This window comes from Photinus pyralis, unplaced genomic scaffold (genome assembly GCF_008802855.1).
Source record: "Photinus pyralis isolate 1611_PpyrPB1 unplaced genomic scaffold, Ppyr1.3 Ppyr1.4_LG8, whole genome shotgun sequence".
NCBI lineage: Eukaryota > Metazoa > Arthropoda > Insecta > Coleoptera > Lampyridae > Photinus > Photinus pyralis.
The window spans coordinates 24298815-24316930 of record NW_022170819.1 but is presented as its reverse complement, the minus strand read 5'-3'; the positions used below and the strand labels follow the sequence as shown (position 1 = coordinate 24316930).

General features: G+C 38.4%; 1 protein-coding gene across 2 annotated transcripts; it reads right to left on the bottom strand.

The window, feature by feature from the left end:
• Positions 1 to 2170: 2170 nt before the first annotated feature.
• On the bottom strand, positions 2171 to 17131 carry LOC116178786 (G protein-activated inward rectifier potassium channel 3-like). 2 transcript variants are annotated; one of them, XM_031498398.1, is made up of 3 exons: positions 16738 to 17131; positions 2870 to 3912; positions 2171 to 2821 (listed from the first exon to the last, which is right to left on the bottom strand). In XM_031498398.1, the coding sequence occupies exons 1-3, from the start codon at positions 17058 to 17060 to the stop codon at positions 2754 to 2756; spliced, it is 1434 nt and encodes a 477-aa protein (XP_031354258.1). In that variant the 5' UTR covers positions 17061 to 17131; the 3' UTR covers positions 2171 to 2753. The 2 variants fall into 2 exon arrangements, with proteins under 2 accessions (XP_031354258.1, XP_031354259.1); XM_031498399.1 differs by lacking the exon at positions 16738 to 17131 and adding an exon at positions 9613 to 10285.
• Between the last annotated feature and the right edge of the window lie 985 nt (positions 17132 to 18116).

Sequence of the window (18116 nt, the reverse complement as noted above, 5' to 3'; positions counted from 1 at the left end):
TTTCCCATGGTGATATTTTTCCTGGTGTAAGGGGTGTTGCCAAACCGTATGGTACCACAGTATGACAGAAATAAACTTTAAAGAAGGAGCCGTGGCTGAACGCAGAGGGAGGAGGGGGTTAAGAAAGAAGGTGAAAATAAAGGTTAACAAACGTGAAAAAACAGGATACATTAATCAAACACGACGAATATTCTTATAAATAGGAAACTTAGCATTGCGCATGCACACACATAATGTTTAAAATATGCGATATGTTTGCCTTTACAATAAGAATCTTTAGTTAAAATTTTAAACAAGTTAAGAAGTCCTTATGCAAACATAAATGACTAGAGCGTATTTTCTTCCTCAAAACTAAATGTTGACATTGAGGGATTTATGGCAAATTGGCCAAGAACTTCAACCTGAGCTGCTTCATTAAGCAATCTTGGTTGCTTTCTTTTTTTTATTGATAACCGGTCCCGTTTCTTCGAATTTAGGGACCAAATCTTGAACATAGGCGTGAGTTAATTTTTATTTTTTTTTGTTAATTATTAAATTTTTGTTAAATTGTCTTTAATGAATATTGACTTTATTGGTACCACTGGAAAGCATTTTTCAGTAGCTTTAAAACGATGTGTCACAAGTATGGGGTAGCCATTTAGGATTATTGAAGAGGGGGGGTGGGGGGTTTTCTCTCTTAACATCATTCTGCTTCCCCCTCGATACCCCCGAAACGGTTTTTCGCGATTTTCAATATCTTCTTTAGTTTGGAAAATATAGCCGACTGCAAGTTTTAAAATTGACACCCTGTATAAAGTTTCATTTAAATATCTTCGTAAATAAAAAAGTTTGCATCGCGCATGCGTTAAACCAAATTTTTGACAATGTGCGTGCGCAAAATCAAAAATATGGGTACCTATGCACGGAATCCTTGAACCAATCCCTTTCAAATGAGTCGTATATCGCCAAAATCGGTTCAGTGGTTTAGAAGGAGTACGTGTGACGGACAAACGGACGGACGGACGTCAAAGTGCAACCAATAGCGATTTTTCACTTTGAGGAAAATACGCTAAAAATAAGGAAGTTGACATTGCGCAGTACGCACGTCTCATTTTTACAATATGCGATATGCATGTCTTTACTATAATAAGCATCTGTGGTTACAATTTCAAAATAATATCACCATAAATTAAAGGAGTAAAATTGCGCACAATGCGCATACCCATGTTTGATTTTCACAATATACGATATGATTGTCTTTACTAGAAGCATCTGTGGTTAAAATTTCAAAGAAATATCTCCATAAATAAGAAAGTTGACTTTGCGCACGCGCACATTTGATTTTTGGAATATGCAATATGCTTGTCTTTACTAGAAGCATCTGTGGTTAAAATTAGAAAGAAATATTGCTATATGTAAGAAAGTGGAAGAAGCTGTTTAGTCCAGAATTTTGGGGGAACGCAAGCAACAAAGCATAGATTAATTACTTAGCGGTATCTATACGAGAAATCAAATGCATACCCTTCTTATAATTAACTGAAGGGAAAGTATCAAACACGGTCCACGGAATAAAACAGAGCGGAAGAAAAAGGAATCTCGATACACGCGAGCACAGTGAAATTTCTAAACCTTACATTTCGGTGAAACACCAAAGGTGAAAAAGATTCCCTCTAAATAAATGTACCTTTAATAAGATTCATTTAATTAGCTACTGTTAATTACAGTTACTTAATTTGCCGGATTAAAAATTTCCAAATTCGATTGCCCAGTAACGCCTATTGCTACCTAGAATTTTAGGTCAATGGCAACAGATGTTCAGTCAAGTTTGTAGCGGTCATCTATGTACGGTGTGTTCATAAATTCCGGTATGAAAACTGAAAGCTTCGTTACAACTAGTAACTAGTCGCGTGCGATTATCTGCCAGTGACGTATCCGGTGAACAAACTTTTACATGCGAAGACCAATTTGTCTCAAATTTTGCATATGCATTCCTCTAGTGGTGACAAGTCAAACTTTGGGGTAAAGGGGGGGGGGGAGAAGAGGCGGGGTAAATACACGTTCTGCTCTTCATGGTATTCTAATGAAAGGTATCATTGGAAGGATGTGGTTTCTACCAACTATAACTTTCTTCTGCGCTTCCACGACCATTGTTGGGTGTGGGACTTTGTTTATGTAATCTACCACAGGCGAGAAACCAACCTATTAAGTTCTTTATTAGCCGAGTTTAGTCTTCTAATGAGAAGGAGAAAAACAATCTTCTTGTAAATCTGAAGCATTTTACACAAAACTAAGCTAAGAAGCAAATTGAACTTCACATTTTGTTATAAACAAAAACCAATATTATCTACCCACAAGTGGGTATCATGAACAGAAATAATGAGTAAATTAATACTAACGAGTATCGAAACACTATTACTTAGAATCTCGTTAGACAAAAACAAACATGAGATGAAACCATACATTAAATCATTACTTAACAATTATTGATATAAACTAGAAAATAGAAACTTGCTACATTTCGATGCAAGACGATTATAGCGGTATTACTAATACTTGTGATGAATTTCTTTAAAGAATTGAGATTTAAGGTACAGCAATTCGTCGCGTTTTTGGTTTTACTCTAAACCAACCAATACAAATCAAATACATTTCTGTGGTATTCGAATTGTTTTTTTTCAGTCATTTGATCTACCTACATACATATATTTACAAACAGCTAACTAAATCTATAGGAATCGTATTTTAATGCTTAGCTTATTTCATATCACACGTTTTCATAAAGGACCTTGTAGTTGATCTTGATCACTTGGAATCCTCTTCAAGGAAAGTAGCTCATTCTGATCTGCAACTCCAATTTCATAACACACTCAAAGCGCCAAATTTAACCTACCTTGCTCTTGTATTCGGTAAAACTCCGCCAAGTCTGCACCAGAGCATAAAGGTGTATCGACCTGTAGAGTACTATCGAATCTGGAATAGTCAACCTGGTACCCTTGCCTTTCATTGTTATAACTAACGATGGATTCGAATCTGTGCCCCCACAAGACCTCGCTCGAAATATAGCTGGACCGCGCCTGAGTAGTCTGTCCAGTACTTTCGATGGTACCCTCCAGTATAACGACGATTTCGAACCTGTCTTGCAAAACGTCACTGGCCGAAAGAAAGAAGAGCGGCGAATTTTCATCAATTTTATGCGTTATGGTCATTGGCCAAATGAAGAACAGGTCTCCGTCGCATCCATCGGCTCCGACGGCCAGCTCCGTTTGGTACTGGGTGAGATCTTCGCCTTCCTTGGTGGTCTTCGCACGGATTAGTTGGGCACGTATATTCGCGCCGATAATGTGACTCTTCCGCATATCTCCCACTCTGAACATTAAGCACAAGAAACCGTCGCGTTGGCAAATGACGGCGTTCTTCGAGAAGAGCAAGGTCTGAGTGCGATGCTTCGGTCGCGTCATTTTGGCAAACACAATTCCCACCATCAACGCCTGAATGACTACACCTACAATACTCTGCAGGCACATCACGAATATCGCTTCGGGACATTCTTCGGTGGTCGCTCTCGACCCGTAACCGATCGTGTGCTGAGTTTCAATACTGAACAGGAAGCATGACGTGAACGAATCAATCTGGGAAACGCAAGGAGTCCAACCCGACTCCTCCTGGGCGCTGGGTAAGTGTTCGGGTTCAAGATCTCCGTGCGTTAACGATATCAACCACCATATCACGGCGAAACCCAGCCACGACAAGAAGAAACTCAGGGCGAAAATAATTAAGGTCCATCGCCACTGCGTGTCGACTAGGGTGGTGAAAATATCTTGCAGAAACCGTATTCGATGTTTCGATATGCGCGAGTGGAGTATGTTGCAATCGCCATTTTTGAAAACTGCCCTCCGCTTTATTTTTCTCACGGCTCCTGGACGAAAGCGACTCCTGAAAGAAGGATTATGCATTAATAATACTTTCCATTCGAAATATGGACGTTTACTACTTTTAACACAGTTTGGTCCTAATCGGAATCTCTGTTTTATCTTTATTAAGAGGATGCGGTTAGTTTTTATTTTTTTAGTTCACTGACGTGGTTAATGTTCTGATCAGGAAAACTATAGTTGAAAATAGTAGTAGTAGATTTTGCTAGTGTATTGGTGTCTCTTGGTTTTATTTCAAAATGCAGGAATCCCTTTATATATCACGTTAGGATTTAAATTTCTAATCGTATGCGGTTTAGTTACGCATGGAATCCGGTCTACGCGTGGCTTAAGGTGTGTTAGTTAGCGACTTGATTAGTGATCAGAAATGGCAATCCCCGTATGTTATTGTTGATCTCAAATTCCGAAATAGTGTCGATGCCCGTAAAACCATGCAAGTTTTAAGCACTCCTCCCAACACTTTTTTGTTACAAAAAACGTTAGCTTTTTATTCTAAAACCCACGACCAAAGCATTACACCAAAGTCGCATTGCCCCAAACCGATGGAGAATACCTATGTTGAATGTTCGTTTAAAAGTAAATCAGCTAGTTCCCTTAACAACAAGAGTCTAGTTTATTAAGAGAGACGTCAGAGAGGAGTGTAGTCAAGTCTTCTTAGGACTAGTCATAAGAGACACTTTAAGAGGTTTTAAAGGTCTTTCAGAAACCACCTTTAAGAGCTTTTACAAAATATACTAAGGACTATTCTTTGGCCATTCAAAGTCGACGCACTGATTGGTCCATTAGGCCGATACAAATGTTTGAAAAGGACAATCCACACTAACTCCTAGGTATGGTATAATGAATGGCTCCTTTGATTTTGAAGTTCCGATACGAATACTCAAAATTAGATTCTCCGACGGTAAATGTCAATGTCGTATAAAAAGTAGTAGGTATTTGCGTACAATCGATCGCTTGGAAAGGGCGAAGAAAATACCACATTTCACATTTTTGAAGTCTATTCTTCTAGTTTGTGGGGACTCAGAATTTAATTTTGCGTGTTTAAAAACTTCCACTATTGTTTGTATTCGCCATATTATTCTCTACTTCGCAATGCAATTTTAAAATTTCCGCTATTGCTGGTATTTAACGTAATAGTTTTTGAGCTGTTAATTCTCCTTAAAAACTGTAAGTAGCAACTCTACGCGTTTGTCTTTTCATATCCATAAACTTCGCTATCATAAGAGCACGCATTTTTTTCGGCAAATAATATAAGTCTAAGTCTTGATTATTAGAGTTGTCACACAAAAATGTAAAAACTTAACGCCCTGCGATAAAGTACATGTGGTCGACTTACTTGCGCTGGCGCTTCGCGCTAAATCGAATAACGCAAAATAAAATCCACCCTATGGTAATTTACAGGTGGTTAAACTAACGCCCGCGGCCCCACGTGAAATGTTTTTATACAAAGTACCGCCCTACGCTAAATTACATGTGGCTGACTTAACTTCGCTCACGGTCCAATGCACATTTTTTTTGGAGGCTCGACGCGAATTTTAACACAAAATAAAATGCACCCTACTGTATTTTACAGGTTGTCGACTTGACTTCGCACACGGTACAACGCGCATTGCTTTACGGTTCTCCCAGAACATTCCGGCACGCAAACGTTTTCCACCAATAAAATCTCACGTCTCACAGGCGTCCCACCGTTTCAAACGCATTTACTAGGTTAGGACCGTGGCAAAATTCGATTAAACTAAAATTCGTTAACGGGTTCCCGTTACAAATTGTGTGAGGGTGATATGGTGATACAGTCTCAGGTTGAGCTTGAGTTTCTGATTGAGTTACAGCTTTAGTTTTGCTTCAATTTGAGCCGGAATGCAATTAAGCATGTTAAGCTTAGTCTTCGATTTGAGCTTTAGTTAAAACTTTTCTTAAATTTGCCTTTTCGGCTTGGAATTGATATTAAGTTTGCTTCCATTTTCGTTTAAAACGTTGAGTTTAAATTTGTCAAAGTTTGAATGCATGTGCGAGTTTGAGCATTGGATTAAGTTTAAGTTTGACTCTCGGTATGTAGGAGCCAGAAAAATGTGCAAGAGTCTCCAGTTGAGTTGAGAATTTATTAAGAGTGTTCAAGGCCATTCTAGAGTGTTCTCAATTATTCTACAGTGATAGCATTATTTTGAGAACATTTAAAGGTTTTCAAAAACTTCGAAAAATGCCCGGGAGTCTCCAAGTGTTCATTTAGGGACTGTAGGTTTCAAAAGATTTCAAGAGATCTACAGAGTCATACACTACATCCGGCTGACATTCAACTCCTAGGGTGCCACCGAGGACGCACTCCTAGCCCTCTTGTACCACATGCTAAGAAATGACTACTAGAACAGAGCTAGGAAGGTAATAAGAAATAGACGCATCAGATGTCAATTCTCAAATGCGGTCCTGACTTTGTGAATGCGTTTGAAAGCTTACGGTGCCGGTGAGTCATGGGATTTTGCGTGATTAGTAGAGGAAGGAGTTAGATATTTTGCTGTCATTGTTATCGGGACTTCCGCGTAGCGTAGGGTTTGCGAAATCAGCAACAAATTACTCCACGTTGAGTTGTTTTATGGCTGTCAAGTAATCTGATTGGATTGGAAGTAGTTTATTGGTGGAAACGGTTAGCGACATGAGGTGGATGTTCATTAAAAGAATAAAGTAGTTGGATATTGGCTGTTTTGGGGAAACTTGAATCGTGAGCGAAGTCAAGTCAACCACCTGTAAATTATCCTAAAGTAGATTCTATTTTGTGTTATGATTGCCGTAGAGTGGATTTTATTTTGTGTTACTTATTTGAATTCGCGTCGAGCAACCAGCTCACTTAAGTCGCCCACCTGTAATTTATTGTGGGATTTTATTTATGGGTTTACTCTAACAATCGACATTCCTGTAGATGGATCCAGATATGTATACAATTTAAGCTCATTTAAATGACCGATTATTTCAGAGTTAGTAGGTATGGTGGCACTTGGGCCTCGGAAAATTCTGGAGACTGTGGGAAAATATTTGGGCAGTTGATCCGCGTCAAATTATGGCAGTTGGCCCGGTGCGCAAGGTCAGTTAGTGCGAAATCGTATTTCGACAGTTGGTCCAGGATGCGAGATTTCGCCATCGATCCGGGGTGTCACATTTCGGCAGTTGGCCCGGAGTATTGCGGTAGTTGGCCCACATCTTGGATATCATTTCGAACCCACCGCCTTGGATGCTATTTTGGAGCCGCCGCCTTGGACCGGAAAAACTGTAACTTCACATAACTTAGTAGCTCATTCCATTCTTCAAGTTTCATAACCGTAACATTACCTCGTTCATAATTACCGGTCCCAATACGCAGTACCGGTACAAGGTTCGGGTATGTGCTGTATCCAATTTCCACATACTTTGCAAGAGGGTTGGTATTCGATAGTTTATAATAAACACAATCGATTAAGTGTTCTTTGAGCGCTTATTCATACACTCCTCCTCCTCCTTCATTATTATGGTTTTACCGACTGCGTCCGAATGGCGACCAGCCTTTGGACTTTGAACGACCGGCAACCTTTGGACTTTGAACGGTGAACAAACTGTGTGGACACATCGGAGGTATCCATATTATGTTATTACATACTTAAAATGGGGTAGACATGGATGCAAATTGGAAGAAAAGTGAAACTCTAAACCTTCCACATAATTCTACATTTGTTAAAGTTAAAATGCGACTAGTTTCGACGTGACCGTTATCTTCCGGTTTTTAAAATACGGAGAAACAGTCTAATGATTACATTACTGGTGGAACATGTAGTTAATTATAACAAAGATTATAACTTAAAGTCTAGGTGCATGGGGAAAAGTACAACATCAGATTATAACATCAATTAAGAAACCATTATTACAAGCAAGAAATTGACTCGAAGGTCCATAAACAACTTTTACTTAATTAAATTTGTTATGACGAAAATTGCTTGGCGGAAAGCGGCGCCATTATTATTACTGGGTGACCTAACTTTGCTCACTGTTCAACAAGCATTGTCACTCGATTCTCTCGGAACAACCAACTGCCCACTGCTCTTTTTTTTTGAAGTGACACCAATTCCAGGACGCAATTTCCACCAATAACATTAATGTTATACAACCAATCAGATTGTTTGTCAACCATAAATTCACTTAACGTGGAGTAATTTTTCACGGATCTTGCAAAACTTACGCCACGTAGCAGCTTCGGTAACGACGACTGCAAAATAGACAAAATCATCCTACATCCCACGACTCACAGACGTCGCAAGCTTTCAAGCGCATTTAAACAGTCAGGATTGTATTTCAGGAAGAAATCCTAGCAGTATTATCACTTAAAATTGTCACAATCAAAAAATGATTTGCCGTTGTTTAGTCGCCGACACGTAGTACCTTCTGCGGTAGGGGCGGGAGACGCCCCTACACGGGTAAATATTGTTGTATAAACAACGACAGGCGAATGTTATCTAGGCTGAAATAATACCGAAGGCAATAATGGGCCATCCTGTATATGTGAATGTTTTAATTTAATTAAATCTGGAGGATTTCATTACAAATAAGCATAACATAATAACATAATAGGTTTAGTTCATTTGGTATTTAGTGTCTATTTTTCTATTTAAAATTATTTTTAATTGCATTATAATTATGATTCGTGCAAATTTATTTATTTAAATTGTAAGTTTTGAAAATTGCGTTATTAAAAATTAAGGAACATCTGTGTTTCGGAATAATTTTTTTGTCATTGCCAATCAAGTAATCTTGTGTTTATTCGAATCCATTCTACGACCCAGATAGGGTTCTCATGTTATTTCTATTTGTGCCCAAGTCTCCCAAATGTCGAGTGATTATTAGGATTTTGTTTTGTAGCGAATGTAGGTTTACGATGAGAGATCATAAAAATTCTAATTACCAAATTGAAAACCATAATGAATTTAGTTAAAGGGATAGATGTTGCCATACGGCTTTGAACACACCCACAGCATAATAGGCCTTTTTCAAAATAAATCTAAGAGGTAATCAGAGTTAATGTTTCTGGAGCTTGGAACTTCTTGTCGTTCGTCTCGTCACGTTCATAGATTATAGTGTATTGTGTTGTGCCTTATGGATACCTAATCCGCTATTTTGCACCAAAAACCAAAAAATTGGGATTGCAGATTTAGGGAAGAAAAATTAGGACGATATTAGTTATAAGACGAAGAGAGGATTAACGTTATGTAATTATTGTTCATGTATAGGTAAGTAATAGTACACAATCCAATTATCACATTGGTTACCACCTCGGTTACCACTCAATAAATATATGGAAATAAGTCCTAAGTGTCACTGGCTCCTTAAAAATGCGCCAAAAATAATTCAAATTCAGATTCCATTAGGTACTCTATAGGTAGGTATCATTGAGTTTTTATTCAATGGTAGGTATATAATTGAAACATCACCAAAATCGAGCCAAAAACGCAGCAACGGGTAGCTATAAGAAAATTACAATTCATACGCATGCTTCACTTTGGTAATTTGCAAACAAATCTTGCAGAAACTAAATTTACATTCCCAACGGTCAATGATTGATGCAATCGACCTTTATATCTCCCATACAAACTATTAATAACGTCAACACGCGACCGTTTAAAAAAACCAAACATTAAGTTTAACGAGTCCCATCATGTGATTAAGTAAGATAAGCGAACAGTCTTACCTGTTTAAAACGTTATCTGGAGTTTTCGGGTAATAGGTGCCGGGGGTGCTTTGGCCACTTTTAAAGTTCCTTGGCGCGTTTTGAAATATCAAAAATCTCGTATCCTCTTTGTCACTTCCCGGCGATTCCATATTCGATCACTCTACACAGGTAAACTAAGAAACGCGTTAGCACCTGACATTCTTAAATAAAATTCGCCGATGTGCTAATCTCTTTTGATTGGGAGTACAAATAGCAATTAGTGGTCGTTTATTCGCGAGGTGTGAAAAATAATCATATCTTCGCATTAACACAATTAATACTGGCTCGCAGTTGTGTTACCATATATCTATTTCACATTTGAGGTTATGTTTGTTTGAAAATGATAAGATAACGTCGCATAAATTTCCTTTATGTCAGTCAACTTTTAACTCAACTGCCAATTTTTTCGAAAATGGTACCTATCTAACAAAATGATGCTCATATCCGATTAGCACCTGGAATGAGGTTATTAGATCTTTTACGTAGTTCGTATTTTATCCTTGATATTTGGACGGCAACAAATAATGGTAATGGACCCATCACTTTGAAAAGCGTGGGCGCATTTTGAACGACAATTACAGGAACTGGCAGCTCTCAATTACTTAATTGGACAATGGATGCAGCACCCCCATTTTAATCTAGCACTCAAATCGCAAACTATAATTTGTTAATAATCTCCTTTCGTCTTATTAAAAAAACGGTTGTGCGAATAGGCGATTAAAGTATTAACGACCAATAAAAAAGTGATCGCGAATAGCGCCAATGGTTGTAAAATTGTTTTCGGCTAATTACTCGCGATAATTAAGTCAATTTAGTAACATTTAGTTGATTCTACTTATCAAACATATTGTGTTGTACGGCTTGGTTCCCTGCTATGCTTCAGGAAACATTGGGGAACACTTCGGAAAACCTTAGGAAAGTCCGGTCGTCCTTCTAAGAATTAATAAATGGGCAGGTCCATAAAAGCCTCTAAAAAGTAATTAGATCTTTCCGCCCTTTGTCAGTACCCTACCACGCCACTCCGTTTTGCAGATATTTGCATTAAAAGTTTTGACATCACTAGTAGACGTGTCTCGTCCAGACATTCCACTGGCCCTTTTATAAGTACCCTCTTCCGACACTTTGTTTTCAATATATTCGATATCCGGCGAGACGAATGCCGTTGTGAGTAGGTACTGTCTTCCGACAAACCGTTTTCACGATATTCACCGTTAAAGTTTGGACATCACCAATGAATATATTTCTTCCAGACGTCCCAATCGCCCTTTGTGATTACCCTCCTTCGATAATCCGCTTTTGAGATATAAGGAATAATAACCGATCACAATAAGGGGTCGAGGGGGAGGAGTATAGTTAGTAGAAATTAATTCCTTAATTAGAGGACCATGAAAATAACGCTAGTGGCCCCCTACCCCTCAATCTTGATATGGGGTAAAAGCGAAGGGCGGTAGTTGGTAGAAAACTGTTCCTTTCGTCGATATCTTTAGAGTAGGTGCCATGAAAGATCCCCCCTTCCGGTCACAAACTAATTTGAAGAATTTGTGGTAAAGAAATGGACTGCAACTTCGTCAACGGGGTATGTAGGTAGAAAGCGGAAGTAAGAGAGATTCGAGAAGGAAGTGGTAAACAAGGAAGCGTGCAAAAAGCACACATGAAAAAATAATGAAAAAGACTTGATCAAAGCGATTTTAAGACTTGAAGGAAATGTAAAAGGAGCATGAAGTGTAAATGAAAGGAATCCGAAAGAAACAAGTATAAATTGTGCACAACTCTTGTGCAGATAAAGCGCATTTTTTTAAAAACCGAAATAGCTTTTGTTTTGACATCACCAATGGCATAGAGTAATGGATATATTTCTTGCAGACGTCTCAATCGCCATTTGTGAGTTTGTATCACGATAAGAGGTCGAGGAGGAGGGGTATGGTTGGTAGAAATTAATTCCTTTCGTTGAAACCTTTCATTAGAGTACCATGAAGGATAAAACTAGTTCCACTATTCCCTCCTCCCCCTCCACCCCGTACTTTGATAAGAGGACAGAAAGAAGGGCAGTAGTTGGTAGAAAACGGTTCCTTTCGTTGAGACCTTTAATTAAAATACAATGAGAGATAAAATTATTTTTTTACCCCCCCCCCCCCTCACGCCCCGTCGCTTACTGATAACAAGAGTCGCATGGGTAAGTTATAGCTTGTACAAACCAATTTATTTCGATGAGACCTTTAATTAGAATACCATGAAGGGTAGAACATGTGGTTACCCCCCCCCCTAATTTTCTAAATTTAACTTGGCACCACGACCAAGAGATGCGTATGCAAAATCTGAGACCAATTGGTTGTCGTGTGTAAAAGTTATGCGTTTTACCATTGAGTAATTCAATCTTCTTCGGTTTTACTTTCAAAAACAGCATCTCAGGAAATTCGTGGGGGGGGTCTTTAGACAGCGAAATTTAATGGCCGTCTTTAAATGGCGATAATTTTTTTTTGAATTTTTATGAACTTGACATTTTAGAGGTTGCTAGCAGAGAGTATACAAGGTACTCATTTTCTTTCCGGAAAACGTTGAACGAAATTCGGCAGAATATTCAGTGTGTGGGTTTCAAGTAAAAGGGCCGGTGGGGCGGGGGGCAAACCGATTTCGATTGCCTCTTAAAGAAATATGGTTTATTTAATTACTAGACCTCTTTTTGAAAAGATCGTTAATTTATTAAAAAGAGTGGGTGGGGATTAATCTGGAGAGATTTTTGAGGGCATTCGATTTTGGATTTCGGGAGCGCCAGCCGTACTTCTCAAGACATAGTTTTTTTCGGGAGATTCAATTTTCAATCCCGCAAGAAGTAACCCGTCGGTTGCCGCGATAAAAATTCGTTTTGAGATCGCCAAGCCGGAAGTTGTTTTTTGTAAAATTAAGGGTTGTATGTCTTAGCTTTATAGCACTTATTAGCAAACTGAATAAATCATTGAAGATGTCTGTGATATTTCATATGGAGTTGTATATGAAGCATATTTTATAATTAAGCGAATTACACTATGTCAGAAATAAGGATGTCTATCAAGGGAATCTCCGAATCCATAGAGATACGACTATGGGCAAATTACAGAAAAGATGCGCAGTTAAGAGTTGTTTTCACGCTTTAAAGAAAACCAGAAAATTCCGATTACTTCCGAACATATGCCAGAAAATTCAAAATTTCCCGTTTTCGTTTTATTTTTTTCTGATCGTATTTGAGGGATTTGCAATACCACGTTTCGTTTCGGAGAAATCATCATCAACTTTAGTTTTTATACGGCCCGCAAAAAAATCATCATGTATCAAGTAGAATTTTTTATTACCAATACAACGATGTACGACACAAAAAAAAACAAAAGTTGGCAGCTCTGCTGGTTTCAACAGGATGGTACTTCTGCGCAGAACCTCCTAATCGTTCGAGAATACCTATCGGATAAATTTTCTATTTTCTTAGAAATTCGTCCGATCGGTATTTTCGCACGATGAGCGCTTTGAGCGCGGGTGCACCATCCTGTTGAAACCAACTTTTGTTTTTTTTTGCTTGTGCCGTATATCATTGAATTCGTAAGAAAAAATGGTACTCAATATAGTATGTAAGTTTTCACGGATCCTAAAAAATAAAGTTGATGATGATTTCTCCTAAACGAAACGTTGTGTTGAAAATCGGTGTCTTGTGGAGCGCTAAAGTGACAATGAGAGTGTCTTTTTTTTTTTAATTTTGTTGTATCTTTTCAAATAACACCAGAAAAAATAAAAACCAAATCGGGAAATTTCGGTTTTTCTGCCATTTTTTTCGGAAATAAGCGGAATATTCTTGTTTTCTTTAAATCATGATAACAAATCTTGGACCGTGCAACTTTTCTCGAATTTGGTCATCGTCGCATCTTCTATGGTATCGGAGATCCCTATGATACACATCCTTATCTTGGACACAGTGTATTTGTTCTACACCTGGGTAAGTAGAAGGTATAATGGAGTGCCTGCAAGATAAACGCGGAGCAATTTAAGACAATTTGTTATGCAAAGAGACCCCATCAATGTGTGCAGGAATTAAATTATGCAAAAAATAAAGTATGATATAAGTACTTTTCTTCTGATTGAAAGAGATGGGACATTCAATTTTTCAAGTCGAGGTGAAATAAAGTGATTTAATTGTAAGTAAATTGTTACATTGAGTACAGAACGTTTTAAAATTTCCTTTATGTGCACCGAAAAAGTTAGTTTCTTGTCAAAAAAGATTCCAAGATCACAGGTGGTGTTGACGCTGATTAAACATGCCTATAGCATCAATTTTATAATAGAAAGATAGCTCAACAAGTTTTATATACATCACTTTACATTAATTAATGTTCAAAAAAAGGTTATTTTTGACACCAAGATTGTTTTATTGTTTTATTTGTTTTCCTAATGCTCTTAATCTGTAAATTGAAGCCGTTTGTAGTACATGAATTTTATCATTTAGGAACTGGATTTAGTACACCTTTTTGAAGGTCTCTACCGACTTGTTTTAAAGTTCTTTTGTAACTTTGAAATATTTCCTAGGCACTCTTAGGGCCTCTTGAAGTTTTGAAACTAAAGTATCGAAACTTACGATATCAGACAAAGAGATTCAAGGAAATAAACGATTCTAGTGTCCTGGGTTGCCCAATAGAACCAGATTAAAGAATCACACGATTTATAAACAGTGTTTCGAAAAAAAATGTGTACTTCCGGTACTTTTCGTCGCAAACCACAGATTTCGCAACTTTTGCCATTTTGCAGAACCAGGGCAAGTAGAGTTTGGAAGAAGCGAAAGTCATCCACTTTAAAAATGTCCTAAAGAGATAATGAGCTAATTAAATTAACTATGGAAACCTTTTGTTTGTTGTACAACTCCGTGCATACGAGTAGTTTGTAATTAGGTGCTAATTTTGCGTGTCTGATCCTATCTGACTCTGAAATACAAACAAATAACTGCGAAAACGTGTGCAGTAAACACAACGAGAATAAATGCTTCTATAAGGATAAGGCACGTGGGGAATCCTTCCTAAAGTGCCCTGCTCCGTACGGAGACATGAAGAAAAACGGACCTTCATCGTCAAAATGACCGTTTGTGTATTTGGAAAGAATGTAACTATAATCATTCTTGCTCAAATGTTGCAATCTGTATATTAAAAATAATGTAAAAATACAATCAGGATCCATCACATTGCTCCCCAATTTTTATTATTCTGCTGGGTGGCGTTTTTGCCTTTACCACTTCTACCTCGCGCAGGTAATTGTTATCAAACCGTAGGTAGCCAAAATGGCTTCACATATATAGAGAGGAGGATTTCGGCGATAATGATCAAGCGGGACACGCAGTTTTAGAATGCGCAAGGGAGATACACAAAGTGGATACCAACACTGTAACGGGAGCCCGTTTAAGCATCAGAGATATGTTCAAACTTTTATGGAAAATTACAGTGACTTATAGGGCCAGGTCGATGTAATTCTTATGGGAATCGGTGGTTGAGCATTGTGTATACAACGCATTTTGTATTGAAGTCATGGGAAAGTATCAAGAAGGAAGATACAAACACATGTGTTTTCGGGTGATCTTGTTTTCAAGGGGTGCATCGTTAAATAAAGGTAATCGCTAACTTCACAGACCTGGGTATCAGATAACATTTAGAAAAGAAGAACGAGGGCGTTCAAGTATAGACAATACTTTCTGATTCGTGACGCGCTGCAGTTCTTGTGCGTTAGCTATACGAAGGGGGGCTCTCTTATTTGATGTTTCGATGTTTGTGTGTGCGAGTGCCGAGTGGTTCATTCTGTCTCCGTGGAGTAGGTACCTAATACAGTTCGATCTTTCGCTGTATCTGTTGCCTACTCGTCTCGTGCGGATTGCAGTTCTTAGCATCTTAGCAATGCGAGTAGGGGCCCTCTCATTAACATTTCCACTATTTAAAATATGTTCTGCTTGAGCGATAATCGATTTTCACATGAATACTTGCTATTGGCCATTGGCATTCTCACATGTACTTTTCGTGTTAAATTAAATTATGTTAACGGAAGGCTGGAGTAGAGCCACGCCATTTACATGTTTCCTACGTACATGCAGTTTATTTATTTTACGAGTTGTGTTATCTCAATTGATCGTACAGGTATTTTGATGTGTTTTTGTATTGAATTGATTTATCAAGTTTTCCACTGCATTTATGATGTCTTGTGTATTTTGTTTTTATGAACTTGTTTAATTGCATTTGATTTGATTATCGGATTTTTATCATACAATGTGAATGTTTTATTTATGTGTATTTTCTCTTGCATTTTATTGCTGTAGGTGGTTTATTTCTTGTATTTGTGTGGCCTATGCCGGGGTTTTTGTCCCGTAGAAGGTTTCCCTGGCATGGTCTTGTTGTGTGCGTAATATATATTTATTTGATCTTGTCATTTCCTACGCACAAAAGTTCGGTATTTTATTTAATTCCCTTCCCGATTATGTCTCACGTCCCAACACATACAAGAACCGATTACACAACGTACGTACGGGCCCTCCAGTACACAAGACGGCTAGTTCAGAGAAACTTGCGTGCGACTAGGATTCCATATCCTTGGAAGGACCTTGTTTTGCGACTTGGGGGTGAGTCATTGATGGGAATAGGGAAAACAGACTTCCTCGAAGGGATCTTCACCCGTTCTGGAACCGCTGTTCTCAAAGCGCCGGAGGACGACAAGGGGCCAAGAGACGGGAGGGAGTTCAAGGAGGACTGCATGCCCTGTACCGTATCGGCAAGTCTGGCTCGCTCACCTGAGATTTGAGGGACAGTGTTTCTTTACATCCCGAGATACGTTTCTTCGGACTCGGAAAGATCAGAGAGGTTCGATTAAGGTGTGTGTGTCGGCCATAAGGTTTGCCTGACGGCGTTTGGAGGATCCCTTCTCTGCTTCCATGAAAAAAGAGGAAGTAGGACAGGGTGGACGAATCACTCCCATTAACACAAGGAGACAATTGCAAACGCGCCTAATGTGTTTTAAAGTAGTACCTAAATTAACGTAATTTAAGCGAAAGTACGCTCGCATGGTAAAAAGGATGTTGTATAACACTAACAAATGAAGTAAACATGAATAAATTACCTGCTGCTATCGTGTCGCGTTGCATAGATAGTTAAAGAGCTGTTGCAGGTTCCAACCCTGTGCAGTCCAGGAGTGCCCGGCGTCCCGGGCAGGATAAAGGAGTGAGGATTTCGTATTAACATGGGCGAATCCACGGTCGTAAGCAATCTCCTCTCGTACTCTCCGACAGAACCTTCATCTTCTTCCTCGATGGTACCCGGTCGGAAGAACAGCTTTTGCGGCGGTGTCTGGGTGACGCTAGTGGAAGTAATCAGCGAATTTTCCAAAGTTATGTTGAGCGTATGTTTCGCCGACGATGACTCGTCCACTGAAGTCGTTGACATTTTCACATCTTCCTCGAGTTTCCCTCAACACTCTGCACACATACTATCACATCACCTGCGTTCTTCATACTGGAAAGCAGCAATTGAAACAGTTTGCATTGAAATTGCACTTCAATTACTTCCGTCCTTTATTATGTTGTTAACTTCAATTACACCAACAAAGATGGATAGATTTATAGTGTATAATATATCGGTTTAAATTAATACGTAATATTATGGATTAATGCAATCCCAAAGAATGTTGGCCCACTTTTGATCGCGCGAACCCTTCGTCTTTCGGAGGTCGAAATATAAAATATTAGCATTGGTTTCAATTACTATTAAATGAGTTGATTGAAGGAAGCTGTTAATTTTGTGTTAAACTTCGCCGAGATACTTTTCGCATTCTTAAAAGGATAGAGTTCGTATAATTAACGATTTTGTTTGAGGTGAAATTAACACCTACGCGTACCTACATTTCTAAACAACTGGATTTATAATACAAGTTTAATGTTAAATTTAACCTTGTAGCGATATTTTTTGTATTTATTCATCGACCGGTATTCGCCTCTTTTGAATGTAATTAAAATGTTGTTAACATACCTAATTTACACGTAGTTCCTTCAAATTAATTCCAAATCGAAGTACTGAGGGTTCAGATTACAAACCGGTTTAACGAGATGAGATACGCAAATTTTTACGGTTGTCAAAAATTTTGAAAATTTGCTGTTGACTAAAGAATTCCAAGCAGTCAATAAAATCGACATCCCAAATTATTGAAAAAACACTTGCCATTAAGCTGAAGTACTCAACAGCGCCATCTCTTTTGTCGCATTTTTGATCACGACGTCTTTCTGGATGGTTTCATTTCTTGCATTCTAGAAGGATTTTCTAAGCTCGGTTAAGAGTAGAGACTCATAAGCCAAGCCTCTTTTTTTAACTTCCGCTTCCACTTCCTTAATGCTTCTTTGAACGATAAGCTGCCCTTGTGTTTTCTTATCTTGAAACTGATAAGCTTCCCCAGCCATAACGAACCTTCTTATCGCAACGATCGGAGATAAAGTTTAAAAAATCCAG